This window comes from Cetorhinus maximus, chromosome 11 (genome assembly GCF_964194155.1).
Source record: "Cetorhinus maximus chromosome 11, sCetMax3.hap1.1, whole genome shotgun sequence".
Classification (NCBI taxonomy): Eukaryota; Metazoa; Chordata; class Chondrichthyes; order Lamniformes; family Cetorhinidae; genus Cetorhinus; species Cetorhinus maximus.
The window spans coordinates 46691021-46706921 of NC_135889.1; the positions used below are offsets into that span (position 1 = coordinate 46691021).

At 43.4% G+C, this 15901-nt stretch overlaps 1 protein-coding gene across 1 annotated transcript in view; it reads right to left on the reverse strand.

The window, feature by feature from the left end:
* The window catches only part of LOC144686200 (uncharacterized), a 188138-nt gene that overhangs the window by 64945 nt on the left and 107292 nt on the right, over nucleotides 1-15901 (reverse strand). Inside the window, exons 19-27 of the mRNA XM_078551296.1 lie at nucleotides 9440-9493; nucleotides 8829-8936; nucleotides 4735-4788; nucleotides 4517-4615; nucleotides 4351-4404; nucleotides 2841-2939; nucleotides 2254-2307; nucleotides 2099-2152; nucleotides 425-478 (exon numbers count right to left, since the gene is read on the reverse strand). Coding sequence (XP_078407422.1) covers nucleotides 425-478; nucleotides 2099-2152; nucleotides 2254-2307; nucleotides 2841-2939; nucleotides 4351-4404; nucleotides 4517-4615; nucleotides 4735-4788; nucleotides 8829-8936; nucleotides 9440-9493 — 630 coding nt within the window. The remainder of the gene's footprint in view (nucleotides 1-424; nucleotides 479-2098; nucleotides 2153-2253; nucleotides 2308-2840; nucleotides 2940-4350; nucleotides 4405-4516; nucleotides 4616-4734; nucleotides 4789-8828; nucleotides 8937-9439; nucleotides 9494-15901) is intronic.

Below are 15901 nucleotides of genomic sequence, written 5' to 3' on the forward strand. Positions count from 1 at the left end.
CCCTTTGTCCTCCAACCATGCTGTCTTTTTCCCCTTGCTCACAACCTATAACTGTGGTCTACTTTCCCCTTTCTGTGCCAGCACCTAACCTCTTCTGCCTGTCCCAACAGGCCAATAAAGCCTTCCCCCCTTGCCCCACCCTACTCTGCCTTACTCCACTGGCTTTCAATATTGCAATCCTTCCCATAGCCCAGATCCAATTATCCCCCACCCTCTGACTGCTCTTCAGCTGAACAGTGCACTTAACCTAGTCTCCCTGCATATAGCACTTAGTAAATCTTAAATCTAGATCTCACGCACCAGTCATTACATGTCATATCTTGCAAGAAGTTTGTCAACACATTGAAGGATAAAAACTGCTGTTGTCCCTGCAAAGCAACTGACATAAGTATTGAAGGTGATTAATTCACCAAAATAATTGTACCTGAACACCAGGAAATCCTGGAGGACCTGGATTTCCTCTTTCACCAGGTGTGCCCTGAGAAAAGACACAACACTTAGCATGTGCATTTAGGAGAAGAACTATGTGAATACATTAATTAAAATCAAACCGTTAACCTTACGCTAATAAATGACGAGTTTTTATTTAAAATTCATCTCCTCGTCAGTCATTAATAATACACTTTTCATCATTAAGAATCATTGTTCTACATAAACCAACTCTAGAACAAAAGTGGAGTTCTCCATAATTTAAGAATATCAAATGAAAGTAAACACAATATTGAGATTTTCATTGGGCGCTATCTGGATCAGCTGCTATAACTGCCAAGGAGACTGGCAAAAACAGTAGCCAATCGGAAGTGCAGCTGAGAAGATTCCATGCAATGAATAATGTCCTGAATCCATGGAAAACATACCTGGGAAAATTGGACTAGGTAGAATATAAGTGCAAAATGTCCATTACATCGGTCTCACTGCAGGCACCCAAATTTCTCCAGAAACACATCTGATACCATATTGGTTCAGGCACTGTTGAGGTGTCCCTGGTGGCTCACTGAAACAAGCATTAAGCCCCTTGAGTATGTTAATAAGTGGTCTGACACCTAGTTTAGAATCAAATCAGCAATGGATTTGCCTGTCAAGCCACGTTGTACTCAGGATTACTTCAAATATATGCAGCCTAGGCAGAGGTCCTTAAAGGAAACACTGACCACCATGATACAAGGTAAGTTATTGTTTAAAAAATAAAACTTACCTTAATATGGAGCCAGAAGGAGCACAGCTGCCTATCCTGGCTCCTCATTAAAACCACAAGCAACTACCATCCATCGCCCATGCCCCCCTGCCCCACCCCAACCCCCGCCCGCCCGCCACCCCCACCATACTGATTGCCTTCCCATTCTTCTGGCCTCACTTCAGGTCCTCAGATGCTGCTGCTCACCTGCAACCCCACAACCCTCCCCCCGACCTAATCCCTGAATCTGCCATATTCACTGCTGGAAAGTTCATCAATGGCTGCAATTGGTGGCCACGGATGGCTGATAATAAACAAATGAGACTGGCAAACCAGCCTAATATGGTTGATACATGCAGCAGCTGACCTCGGTTCACACTCAACTTGGGTATGATCCAATTTCTGGGCAAACAACACTGTTTGTTGTGTAAACTCTGTGTAAAGATAAAGGGACTGGACAAATAGCCCAAGAGTCAGTAGCTCAAATCTCACCATAGCAATTCATAAAATTTAATTCACTAAATCACGCAATTTTTGGGCTGGCACCAGATGACAAGCGAAGGCAACTGGATTGCTGTAAAACCCTAGCTGGTTCATTAAGACCCTTACCTGCTCTGACTCACAACTGATTCTATTCCCATGGTATATGGCTGACTCTTTATGCATTCTGAGGTGACCTAGCAAACCAATCAATGGTAAAAATAATTAAGGGAGAAAGCCCACTAACAACCTTTCAGGTAAACTAGAGATGGACAATAAACATCGCTTTACCAGTATTGCCAACAGAATATTTATTCCAATAGATTCAAAAGATAACCTTTGTTTAATGGAAATAAATATTTAAAGCAAAGCTTAAATAAATCTGCTTAAGATATAGAGAAACCATTTTTGTTTCAGAATGCACAAATTCAAAACCATACTTACAGCTTTGCCATGTTCACCTGGAGGGCCAGCCTCTCCACGTTTTCCAGGGGAACCCTGTAGACATAGTTTAAGTATTAATAAACTTTGCAGAATTAATGTTTGATAAAGAGTCTCCTTCAATACAATTAAAGAAAATATTTACAATATTTACAGACCTGTAGACCAGGACCACCTGGAAGTCCTCTCTCACCAGCTTTACCAGATTGTCCCTTATTGGAGAATGGTGTGGGGAGGGTGCAAAAAAAAACACGTAAGTATTGCTTGAACCATTGATAATAATTTCCAACAATTTCCTGAATATTTTATATGAGAGCTCTGTGCATGTGTTTCTGTTCTGCTTCCTAAAATTTAATATTAGGAGAGACAATCATAGATTTTCCAACACAGGAGAACATTCAGCCCATCACACCTGTGCTGATTCTTTGAGAGCGCTATCCAGTTTGCATCAAGCAATAATGTCCACTTGTCCAGTTTTTTTTTGCCAACATTAAAAGATACCATACTAAGTGTTAAAAGGCCCCATGAGACACAGTTGGCTGCTTGGAGACTTTTTAAAACTCAATTTAGACTGGAATAGTTTTCAACTAAAAGTGTTCATACACCAATTGGTTTCAGTCGTATTGCTAACATGACTCCAAAGTTATGTTGTTACTTACATATCAAAACATCATGAATGTAACAAAGCATGGAACCCGGCAACAATAATGGAAACATCTACATTTGATGGTTGACTTGCACTTACATCATGACCCCTTGGACCAGGGAAACCCATAACACCTGGTGGACCTCTTTGTCCAGATAAACCAGGTGGACCTGGCAGACCCCGATCTCCAGAAAGACTCTGACGATAAAAATCAGATGATTCAATAAAGAATAAAATTCACCCCTATAATCCCACACTCCCATAAACATATGTAACTGAGGGAAAGAGCCTACAGACACAGACAAAACAGAGACAAAGGTTAACGTTTTTAATAGGTGCAAATAAATATCATTGTGTATAACGAAACAGAGATAATCAGCATTTACACATTAAAGTAGATAGTAAAAAATGCAAAACCAGAAAACAAGTTGTTATATATGTTTAGAACCTTGGCAATTGCCAAATAACGCGGGTTTAAAATGTATCAACTATTACTATGAATCATTGGAGCCCCTCTCAATTGCAATCTCAGAATCTGTGACATGTTTGCAATAGTTAAATCTTCCTGTTGCAACATACAGAGGCCACACATAGGTGAATTAATTTGGCTGTAACATTATTATATGTTTCTATCACAGAATAAAAAATGGTCATTTTGCCAGATTTCGCTATCGATTTGGAGCCTCACTAGGCAGGAGTGCAGAGCAGCATTGTAGTGTCTTATCTACAAGCTGTGCTCTCTTCTGGTGTGATGTGCTTGCTGCGGTGTCTTGTAACATTAGCCATCACTTCACTCCATTACTTGCCCTTAGCTCAACTCCACCATGACAGTGTTTAGCGTAATCCACCATGACATCGCTCAGTATAACACACCATGACTGCTTTCACTTTAATTTACCATGACAGCTACCATTGAGCTCCCTGATGATAGCCCACATAAATTAAATAAGGGATGACATGGCAGCCACTTTACATCTGTGTTTGAGTTATTCATTAATTCATTTATTCTTGTTCCTGAAACTAACTTGTATCCTTCATTCCCTCTTCATTTGACTGGTTTGTTAGCTGCAAGTTCCATTATGTCAACCATCCTTAATATGGAGAGGAGGAAGTTATTTCTCAGGGATAGCTGAACGGAAGGGAGCAAAACTGATTCAGCTGACAAGTCAGTCACTATTTCACTGATTTCAATTTATGTCATTGGGCATCAGCTGATGGTTGTCTTTGAGAGTTGAGCTGAAGGATGGTGGCAGGTGCAGGGCTATGCATTTTTACATGAAAGAAAATGTGCACGATCTGAGCAGTTAATGGAATGCATGGAAGCTTCTTACACAAATTTTATCTTCCATGGTACTTGTAACATCACTGTTTTATGAATGTGTCATTCTCTATTAGTTAATGTTGCTTGATAGGTATGAACACATTATAATGACAATGCATTCTGATAGACTTACTTGACATTCTGCTGGGTGATTTCAATATTTACATTAATAACAAGCCCAACAAGAGAAAATTAAGCTTTCACTTGCAGACTTTACTCAGATATAAATTTGAACATTAAAGAGGGAAATAATGTCTTTTATCCATGAATGCCTTTATTGAAAATTACCTGTGGTCCAGGTTTACCAACAGAACCAGGGTTTCCTGGACGTCCTGTCAATCCCTAAAGCAAAGAAAGGCAACTGGAGATTAAACCAGTAAAATACATCGTCAGTAAAAATTAATGTTCCAGCCATTTTTTTCTATTATTTCTCTAAAGAAATTCTGTTTCTTACTCTTTGGCCAGGGATACCAGCATCTCCAGGACGACCCGGTTCGCCATTGGCACCTCTAGGCCCAATGAGACCCTTTGGACCAGATTCCCCTGCAGGACCCTATTAGCATAAAGTTAGTATAGAATTAGGAATTTGGGAACCTTTATTCAAATGATAATAGGGGGAAAAAATGTCAACATTTATTAAAGCTGAAGTTAAAAATGATGAGATCTTCTGACCTTTTCGCCTGGTGGACCACTTGGACCTGGGATCCCTCTTACTCCATGAGACCCCTAGAAACAGAAATAGAAAGTCAGGTTGCCAGCATTATTGAAATATACACAACTATTGGCTTTTAAAATAACTTAATTATTGATGTTGCTGAACTATAGGGATCCACAAAGTAGATAATTAACTATAACTAATTAATTGTACCGCCATTAAGATTTGGGACAATACAAAGTATTTGATATGACACATAACAAACACACACTCCCAAAAAAACAAAGGCTCCACTTGTGTAGTTAAGCAAGCATAGGTAACAAATGAGCTAAGATAGTAACAAGTTAAATAAATGTATGGAAAAGTGGTAATCCAGTGGGCTGGGAGAGTTATTAAAAAACAAGAAAGGGATACAAAAAAGTAATAAGAGGTGTGAAAAAAATTTTAAAATGTAAGGGATATCAAAGTTAACATCTATTTTAAAATAAGTATATTAAGAGAAATGATTAATCTAGTAATCATTAAGGGGACGCTGTGGCGTAGTGGTATTGTTGCTGGACTAGTAATCCAGAGACCCATGGTAATGCTCCGGGGAACTGGGTTCAAATCCTGCCACAACAGATGGTGGAATTTTAATCCAATAAAAACCTGGAATTAAAAGTCTAATGATGACCATGAAACTACAGTCACTAATGTCCTTACTTGGTCTGGCCTACACATGACAAGCAATGTGGTTGACTCTTAAATGCCTTCTCAATTGTATCAAACAGCTACAAAGCCACAGGAATGGAATCAAACTAAACCGGAAATTACAACAGTAATCCCAGCCCTGTCGACCCTGCAAGTTCTCCAAAATTGGGAGATCTGTCTCACAGGCTAGTCAAGCAACAGCCTGACATAGTCATCCTCATGGGATCATATCTTACAGATAATGTCCCAGACACCACCATCACCATCAGCAGAGGTGTCAGTACAGTTGGAAGGGAGTTCCCTGGGAGTCCTCAACATCGACTCTGAACCCCATGAAGTCTCATGGCATCAGGTAAAACATGGGCAAGGAAAACTCCTGCTGATCACCATGTAGTGCTCTCCCTCAGCAGCTGGTGGTGATGAACAAAACTTGGAGGAAGTACTGAGGCAAGGGCGCAGAATGTACTAGTGGGGGAGTACTTTAATGTCTATTACCAAGAGTGGCTCAGTAGCATCACAATTAACTGAGTCCTAAATGACATATCTGTGTCTGCGGCCGGTGGTGAGGGAAAAACATACTCACCAACCTGCCTGCTGCAGATGCATCTGTCCATGATCTAGCAACTGAAGACTGGGCATCCATGAGGTGCTGTGGGCCATCAGCATCAGCAAAATTGTACTCAACCACAATCTGTAACCTCAGGGTCAAGCATACCCCCCCACTCTACAGTACAACCAAGCCAGGAGATCAAGCCTGGTTCGATGAAGAGTGCAGGAGGGCATGTCAGGAGCAGCACCAGGCATACCTAAAAATGAAGTGTCAAACTGGTGAAGCTATAATACAGGACTACTTGCGTGCCAAACAGCATAAGCAACAAGTGATAGACAGAGATAAGCGATCCCACTATGGATCAGATCTAAGCTCTGCAGTCCTGCCGCATCCAGTCGTGAATGGTGGTGGATAAATAAACAACTCATTGGAGGAGGAGGCTCCACAAATATCCCCATCCTCAATGATGGAGGAGCCCAGCACATCAGTGCAAAAGATAAGATTCACAACAATCTTCAGCCAGAAGTGCCAATTGGATGACCCATCTCAGCATCCTCCAGAGGTCCCCAGCATAACGGATGCCAGTCTTCAGCCAATTTGATTCACTCCACGTGATATCAAGAAACGGCTGAAGGCACTGGATACTGTAAAGGCTATGGGCCCTGACAATATTCCGGCAATAGTACAATAGACTTGTGCTCCAGAACTTGCCACATCCCTAGCCAAACTGTTCCAGTACAGATACAACACTGTCATCTATCCGGACATGTGAAAAATTGCCCAGGTGTGTCCTGTACACACAAAGCAGGACAAATCCAACCCAGTCAATTCCTGCCCCATCAGCCTACTCTCCATCATCAGTAAAGTAACAGAAGGGGTCATCAACAGTGCTATCCAGTGGCACTTGCTTAGCAATAACCTGCTCACTAATGCCCAGTTTTGGGTTCCACCAGGGCCACTCAGCTCCTGACCTCATTACAGCCTTGGTTCAAACATGAACAAAAGAGCTGAGCTCCCGAGGTGAGGTGAGAGTGACTGCCCTTGACATCAAGGCAGCGCTGGACCGAGTGTGGCATCAAGGAGCCCTAGCAAAACTGGAGTCAATGGGAATCAGGGGGAAAACCCTCCGCTGATTGGAGTCATATCTAGCACAAAGGAAGATGGTTGTGGTTGTTGGAGGTCAGTCATCTCAGCTCCAGGACATCACTGCAGGAGTTCCTCAAGGTAGTGTCCTCAGCCCAACCATCTTCAGCTGCTTCATCAGTGACCTTCTTTCCATCATAAGGTCAGAAGTGGGGATGTTCGCTGATGATTGTACAATGTTTAGCACCATTCGCGATTCCTCAGATACTGAAGCAGTCCATGTCCAAATGCAGCAAGACTTGGATAATATCCAGGCTTGGGCTGACAAGTGGCAAGTAACATTTGCGCCACACAAGTGCCGGGCAATGACCATCTCCAACAAAAGAGAACCCAACCATCACCACTTGATGTTCAATGGCATTACTATTGCTGAATCCCCCACTATCAACATCCTGTGGGTTACCATTGACCAGAAACTGAACTGGACCAACCATATAAATACTGTGGCTACAAGAGCAGGTCAGAGGCTAGGAATCCTGTGACGAGTAACTCACCTCCTGATTCCCCAAAGCCTGTCCATCATCTGCAAGGCACAAGTCATGAGTGTGATGGAACATTCCCCACTTGCCTGGATGAGTGCAGCCCCATCAACACTGAAGAAGCTTGACACCGTCCAGGACAAAGCAGCCCGCTTGATAGGCACCACATCCACAAACATTCACTCCCTCCACTACCGACGCACAGTAGCAGCAGTATGTACCATCTACAAGATACACTGCAGGAATTCACTAAGGCTCCTTAGACAGCACCTTCCAAACTCATGACCACTACCGTCTAGAAGGACAAGGTCAGCAGATAGATGGGAACACCACCAGCACCTGGAAATGCCCCTCCAAGCCACTCACCATCCTGATTTGGAAATATATCACCATTCCCTCACTGTTGTTCGGTCAAAGTCCTGGAACTCTCTCCCCAACAGCACTGTGGGTGTACCTACACCACATGGACTGCAGCAGTTCAAGAAAGCAGCTCACTACCACCTTCCCAAGGGCAACTAGGGATGGGTAATAAATGCTGGCCCAGCCAGCGAAGCCCACACCCCGTAAATGAATTTTTAAAAAATTATGCGCAATTACTTGGAACCACCATTAGAACTAGAGTGACTGAGCACATGGGAAAAGTATAAACTGATATTTAAAAAGCAAGTCAGCATGGACTGAAGGAAGACAAGTTATATATGCTAAATCATTTAATACTCTGTCGAGGCCACTGGCAGAGGGGACAAGGTGTGGCAGTGTCTATGGATATTTTGGCACTCCCAGGAAATCCCCAGCAGTGGTTACAGAGCAGATTCACCAGGTTGTCACCAGAGCTTAAGGAATTATATTACAAAGATAGATTACATGAATGTGACCTGTATTCTGCTAAGTTCAGAATATTGATGATCTGATTGAGATCTTTAAAAAGCTATAAAGATTTGGTAGGGTAGATGCAGGTAAAATATTTCCTCTGGTGGGGTATTCAGAACAAGAGGGCATAATATACCTGGAGCTAGGCCATTTATGAGTGAAATCAGGAAGGAGTTTGCCCCATACAGATTCATGGAAATTTGGAACTCTCTCCCCAAAATGCTCTGTATGATATTTCATGAAAATAGATATTCACATAGAAAGCTCCAATTTCATTAACGCTACATCATGGGTCTATACTTATTTATCAACTGTTGTATATTTTCTAAAGAATTGTTGTTGTGTATTTTTTCTCTGTATGAAATAGGTTCCATCTTACTCTCTCGCCAGGAACTCCAGGTGCGCCGGCTAACCCTGCTTCACCAGGTGGACCTCTTTTACCGTCTTCACCAGCTGGGCCAGGAGAACCTGGGCTTCCAGGTATTCCCTAGCAAGAAGATAAAGATACATGCTTAAAGTGTGAAATACATATTGGCAACATAGTATATTCTTCTGTAGATTCATAAAAAATGAACACCGTGCATATCGCTCTCAGGTTTTCAGCCGAGGTAAGGACAGATATTGGCTCTTCCTTCTTTGCAATGTACCCCACCCCGGTAGTTGTGTTATAATATGCATGCCGGCATACAACCCTTGCTTTCCATAATCCCCCAACAAAAGGAAAAAGCGGGTTGTTTTTAAATATAAATATTTTCTGATGTTACTACAAACAATTTTAGACTATAAAAAGGTATGCTTAGAAAGGCAAAATTACTGTTTCAATCTTTAGATTTGCCAACTAACTGTTATTTTATTAAGATTGGCACAAACAGAAAGGTTAACCTAAACCATTATTTAAGCATCTCAGTAAAAATAACCCCTACTCAAGAGTTTGGTCATTTAATTTAATTTCCTACTTCAAACTAGTAGGGACAAAGTGAAAAAACTTACAGATTCACCATTAGGACCACGATCACCTGCTGCTCCAGGTTTTCCAGATTCACCCTAAGAATGTGAAGTGCTTCCAATTAGAAAAAGTATTGACAATGATGTAAAATGGTTGTTTTTGTTTGAAAGGCTGTTAGGTAAAACAATATTATGAATAGTGAATTTCTTTTGTATTTTGAAGTAAAAGAAGAGTGATGTCTGAGAAAAGTGTAAAGGTCAACACTGCAACGAGAGTACAAGATCAGGAACATACAAAAAGATATTCTCTTTAAAGCACGCTGAATTGAACTCTAAATCTAAACCCTTGTGGTTTAAAATGGTGCAAGGTAGGTACAAGTACACCCAGATTGAGCTTGAGACATTTGTAAATTCGACAATCTCATATCTCTCAATATATATTTAGAGTAAAACAAGAAAACTTTCATAGCCTACAGAAGCAATGTTTGGTCAAGTCGTTCAGTAAGTTTAATGCAGGAACTTTACAATAAGTGTCACAGCTCCACAAAACAGCCTCCTCCTCCTACCATATCCTAAAGAGGGATTAGCAACAATGGACTTCCATTGGACTGGCCCATTATTATGTTTGGCAAAGTACTGCAGTGGTTTGCCATTCCTTCTGCAGTATGGCTGACCAGGAAACTCTTCTGCTCTTACCGCCTGCCATCGGGCGTATTAGAAGGATTTACAGGATGATAATCAACCCGTTTGGTCATGTAATGGAAACACCTTCCATAGCCATCAAGTCCCAGGGTGGGACTTAAACCCCGTGCTTCTAGCCCAGAGGTAGGGACACTACCACTGCACCACATGACCTCTCCAGAAAACAGCAGATTTTCTTAAACCTAGAATTTCATCCCTTTAATATTCCAACTGTTGAATGTTCAGAAGAATTGAACCTTGATCCCACCATTAGAACGTCAACTATTATAACAGAGCACAGAGTTAATGAAACTCTTTCAAGCAGTTTATGCCATGGTATAAAATCATTAACAATGGATACGTTTGTCAACACACTAAAGCTTTGGAACCACAAGGGCTACGACTCACTCAAGATGCAGTTAATGTGCCACCACACCCAAATAATCCTGCTGGTGAATGCCCATCATCCTGGCAGCAGTCATAATGCTTTCATCCTGTGTCAGTCTGCATTTCCAGCAATCTTTCAGGCACCACGGCAAACCAGAGGATGGTTGCTCAGTGACAAGGCACTGTAACCATAGCTGATGACTCCCCTCCGTAACCCCATGACACGTGGCCAGCAATAAGGAGCATCAATGAGCAGATAAATGGGATCCTCAAGTAATGGTTCCACTGCCTTGACCACTCGGGGTAAGTGCCCACGTTTTTGGAGTCAGAAGGGAGTGGTGTTGGAGCTTGGCAAGGAGTTGAATGGAGTCTGAAGGCCTCTCAGCAGAAAAGCTGCTGTAAGTCCTGTTGTCTACAGCTGGAATCCCTCTTGGGCGGCCAGACAACTAGAGAGATTGAGCACAGGCAGCAAAGAGGAGGAGGAAGGTGGCTCTCACCAGAAGGCCATGCCCATCTAGGGTATTCAGGGAGCACAAGGTGGGCACTGAACTGTACCACCTCCTCAAATCAGACCAGCAGCCTCAGAGCAAGTGAGGATAGTGATGCTAGTCACTATCACTATCACCGTCTTCGTCAATTCCTATACCTCAGGATCCTTCTAGACTAGACTCAGTGACAACGCTTAGTTCAGAGTGCATCACTGCATCAGGGGGGTTACTGAGGTAACTGAGATCCAGTACACGGGGTGAGTGGAGTTAATGGTCTTCTCTCTAATAGAGAAAAGCAGAAGGACCAGCTATGTAGCTTTACCAGGGTAGTAGGATTCCAAGTGGTGCAAAGAGCAATCGACTGCACACAGTGGCTCTGCCAGCATCTCAATGTGGAATATACAGGGACCACAAAGGATTTCATGCCCTTATGTACAGTTGGTGTGTGACCAAACACGGAGTATCATATTAATGAATGTCCATTATGCTGACAGAAGCCATGATGTTTTTATTCTGCAAACATCACCCATTCCCTGCAAGTACCAGCCACCATGATGGATGTGGCTGCTTGGTGAGTAAGGCCCATGATTCGAATTCACCACTTGACCACACATGGCCAATAGCCTTACAAATGAGAGCCATGCTGTGACGAGGAACACGCCATCATGGAGAAAACCACTGGCGCTCTGCAATAATGGGCTGAATTTTCCCAGCCCATTAAGGTTGGGTTGAGAGGTGGGAGAACTAGCAATATGAAGGGTAAAGGCATTGGGGTGGGAGTCCAACATCTTGCTGCCACCATGGACATTGACAGTGGCAGGAACCTCAGTGGCAAAATTACGCCCCAGGCTCCTGCCACCCGCTGAAGTTGAATCATTGCCACTTCCAGCTGGCACTTCAACCTCCCCAAAAGTAATCAGCCCAATATTTTCACTGCCTGGACCACTGTGGGAGAGCCGTACAATACTCAACCCAGGATTCCTAGTGGTCTACTGCAAGTGTCTTGAGAGGAGGAGGGAGAGGAGGAGGAATGGAGGGGCATTCGGAAAAGCAACATTCCAGACAGGCTGTCCATGAGGAGTTCATCAGACTACAGTTCTCCTGAAAACATTCCCACATCAGCTTTGCTCCATAAACCCCCACTTCTCCATCCTATCCCACGAACCATCACAGGCCAAAATCCTGAAATAAAAGTTACCACAAAATAATCATTTAATAACAACTCTTCTCCAACAACACTTCCAATTATACATACAATATTGCACTGTTTGTTCACCCTTGCACATTCCTACATTGCCTGCCTTGCGTGTGCCTTGTGTGTGCATCTCCTAGTGTCCCTATGCAGTGCTATCCCAGCAGCTGCAGCATGCCTGGTGGAAGGCAGCTGACTTTCAATGGGGGGAGACTACAGATGACCTGACAGGACGACCTCAAGTAGATCTGGGCCTTGTCGGCCTGACTTCAAACTTCACCATATTTGCAGAAACCTGTGCTAGCTGGCTGACAAGCAACAATAAGGACACTGGCAGAGAGCAATGGTGGGAACAGAAACACTGTCACCCTAAAAGGGGCCTACAGGTTCGTGCTGTATGGATCCACTGCCACTCCCCGAACAGCTTCTCAGCAGCCCTTGTAATCTGCTGGAGTACAGATTGTTGTCGGCAGTGCTGCAATTCCCTTTGGTGTACTGGTAATCACACCTATGATGGCAGCAGCCTGGACCTGCATGGCGTCAAGCTGGGATTGCATGGCAACAAGTTAGGATTTCTTTACTTCAGTTTGAGTTTCCACTGCAGCATTTAAACATTGGGTGATTTCTGCTAGAGCTGCAGAGGAAGCCGAGACAGGAGCCATCAGATGCTGCATCATGATTCTGTCCTTAAGAATGCTCATCGAGTTCACCACCACTTCCCTATTAGACAGGATGGGCTCCAAACTTTGAGTGAAGCCTTAGGCCAAATTGGAGCCAGACCTCTCCATCCTTCTTGACAATCACAACAAGCTTTCTGGCAGGCCTGTCAACACACCAAACATTTCATTGTATGTGCCCATTAGCCTTTTCCTCTCTGCCTCCCTACTAAAGTCCTCACCTGAGCCCTTTACTGCAAAACTCATCTGCAACCTTACCCTCCAAAGAGCTGGCACACACGCAATGCTTTATCCCCGGCCTGGCTGCAGCCAACTCATGGTCAGTCACCAACCTCATTTAGCTCCTGCCTTTAAATTATGGGCAGTGAAAGTATCTGAGCTGGTGGTTGTGTCAGAACAAGTGACAGTGTTTCTTCATTGGATGTCTGGTCTTGTTCACGTCCTTCATCTTCAGGCTGCACTGGCTGGCCTAGTGGCAGTTCTTGGGTTTCTGAAAATCTAAAGCAGAAGGGGAGTGTTGGGGTGAGGAAAGGGATTGTGGATGGAAAGCAAGATGTCCATTGTCACAGGATTTGCAGCTGGGACATCATGCAACCTAGCACAATGAGGGTGAAGTAAGAGTTGAGAAGGAGTATGAGGCAACATCAGTTGCAATGGCTTCAGTCACTGCCCCAGCAATAATTCAGAGCACCATCTCCTCCAAGGGGCTCAGGGAATGCAGCTGTGCCTGTCACCTGCCAGTTCTCTGCTGCCTCCATCTTGTCCTACAAGAGAGAGAGAAGAATGTCAGTGAGCGTGTTGCAATGTGTTTGGCTGATATTCCTGCCATAACTCAATAGCTGGGAGTGTGTGGAAGCTGGGAGATATGGGTGTCTGAGGCTTGTAGTAGTGGTAAATGGGTCAGTGATAGGGATGTCATACATTGAACAGTCTGGAATGTTAGTAATGTGATGGGTCGGAGATGGCATTTGAAAAAAAAAATCACTGATCTTTACCTCTCATGCAACTCTGCAGCCAGGTCCTCGAGACAAGACTCCTTACATTGATCTCCATGGATACTTCCTTCAGTTCCTATTACATCTTGCGCCTGGGGGAGCTCCTGCGAAAACACGACTTCTCTTCTCTTTTGCCCCTTCAGGACTAAGACCTTCAGGACTGAATGGAGGAGCCTGGGAACCCTCTCTTAGGTCTGCTGCTCCATTTGTATTCTGTTTGCCTTGTGCAAAGCACTTTTGCAAAGGGTCCCAATACCTGCTGCAGCCAGAGTGCACCTCCCCTTTTAGAGGGACTGGTTGGCTTCAAGTAGTCCAGGCTAACTTTAGCTCGTGCTAGCTTTGCGCGTAGCTGGGCCACCTCCTGAGACTGCATCCAGTTAGCAGCATGTTAAGCACTGGGTTGCATGCTCCAATCATGGAGACAAATAGACAGCATGGAGTTTGTGTGCTGCCTCCATCACCTCGATTGGGCACAGGGTAATCACACATCATGATACCTGCACCCGAAAACCGACCTTAACAAATTTTTAACCCAATGAATCTAATTTTCATCATCATCTAACATTTGCACTGTGTTGCATGAATTTTATGCATAGATGGAAATGATTACATCTTAATTATTCCATAATATCTTGTCATCTTGTTTGCCAATATCTAACTTGTATGTTATGATATTCCAACACCATTGAATCAGGCTGTCCAAATCACACAGCTGAACAAAGTTGGAGCAGGGATAGGCAACTCAGCCCTTCCTCATGCTCTGTCTTTTGATATGATCATGACTAATCTACTACCTCACCTCCACCTTCGCCATACTTCTTAATTTCCTTATTATCCAAAAATCTATTGATCTCTGTCCCAAAGCTGTTCAACACTTGAGCATCCACAGCTCTCTGGGTTACAGAGTTCCTACAATTCACAACACTTTGAGTGAAGGAATTTCTCAGTCCTAAATGTCGATGTCTTATTCTGAAATGGTGTCCCCTAATTCTGGCAACCCCAGCCAGGGGAAACATTCTTTCAGCAAATACCCTATCAACCCTTTTAAGGATTTTACGTGATTAAGATTACCACTGATTCTTCCAAATTCCAGGGAATGTAGTTCCAATTTTCTCAATCTCTCCTCATCCCAGAAATCAATCTAGTGGACCTGCATGACACTCCCTCCCAGGCTATTATACTCTTCCTTAGGAAAGGAGGCCAGAACTGTACACATTACTCCAGGTGTGGTCTCACCAAGGTCCTACACAATTATAGTAAGACTTCTTCACTTTTATCTTCCATTCCCTTTACTTTCCTAATTCCTTGCTGCACCAGGGCGTTAACTTCCTGTGGTTCATTTGGAAGGATACCCAGCTCTCTCTGAATACCAACATTTCTGAGTCTTCTCACCATTCAGGACATGTTCTGCTTTGCTATTTTTACTCCTACACTTTACACTTCCTGACATTGCATTCCATACCCCATTCGCTTTGCCTGTTTATACCTTTGTGCACCCTCGATGTGCTGAATAGCCTATCTAATTTTCACCTAAGCCTATGATATAGATTGTAAATAGCTGAGGCCCAAGAACTGATCCTTGTGGTATGCCGTTAGTTACAGCCTGACAACCCAAAAATGACCCATTTATTCCTATCATGTGGTTCTGTATGTTAACCAATCCTCAACCAATCCAGATAATGAAGCAGTTTGTGTCCATATGCAGCAAGGCCTGGACAATATTTAAGCTTGAGCTGATAAGTGGCAAGTTACATTCGTGCCACACAAACACCAGTCAATAACTATCTCCAACAAGAGAGAATCCAAACATCTGCTCTTGACATTCAATAGCATTACCATTGCTGAATCTCCCAATATCAACATCCTGGGGATTTCCAATGACCAGAAACTGAACTGGTCGAGCCACATAAATACTGTGGCTACAAGAGCAAATCAGAGGCTTGGAATTCTTTGTGAGTAACTCACCTCCTGACTCCCCAAAGCCTGTCCACCGTCTACAAGGCACAAGTCAAGTTTGTGATGGAATAGACTCAACTTGCCTGGATGAGTGTAGCTCCAACAACACTCAAGAAGCTTGACACCATCCA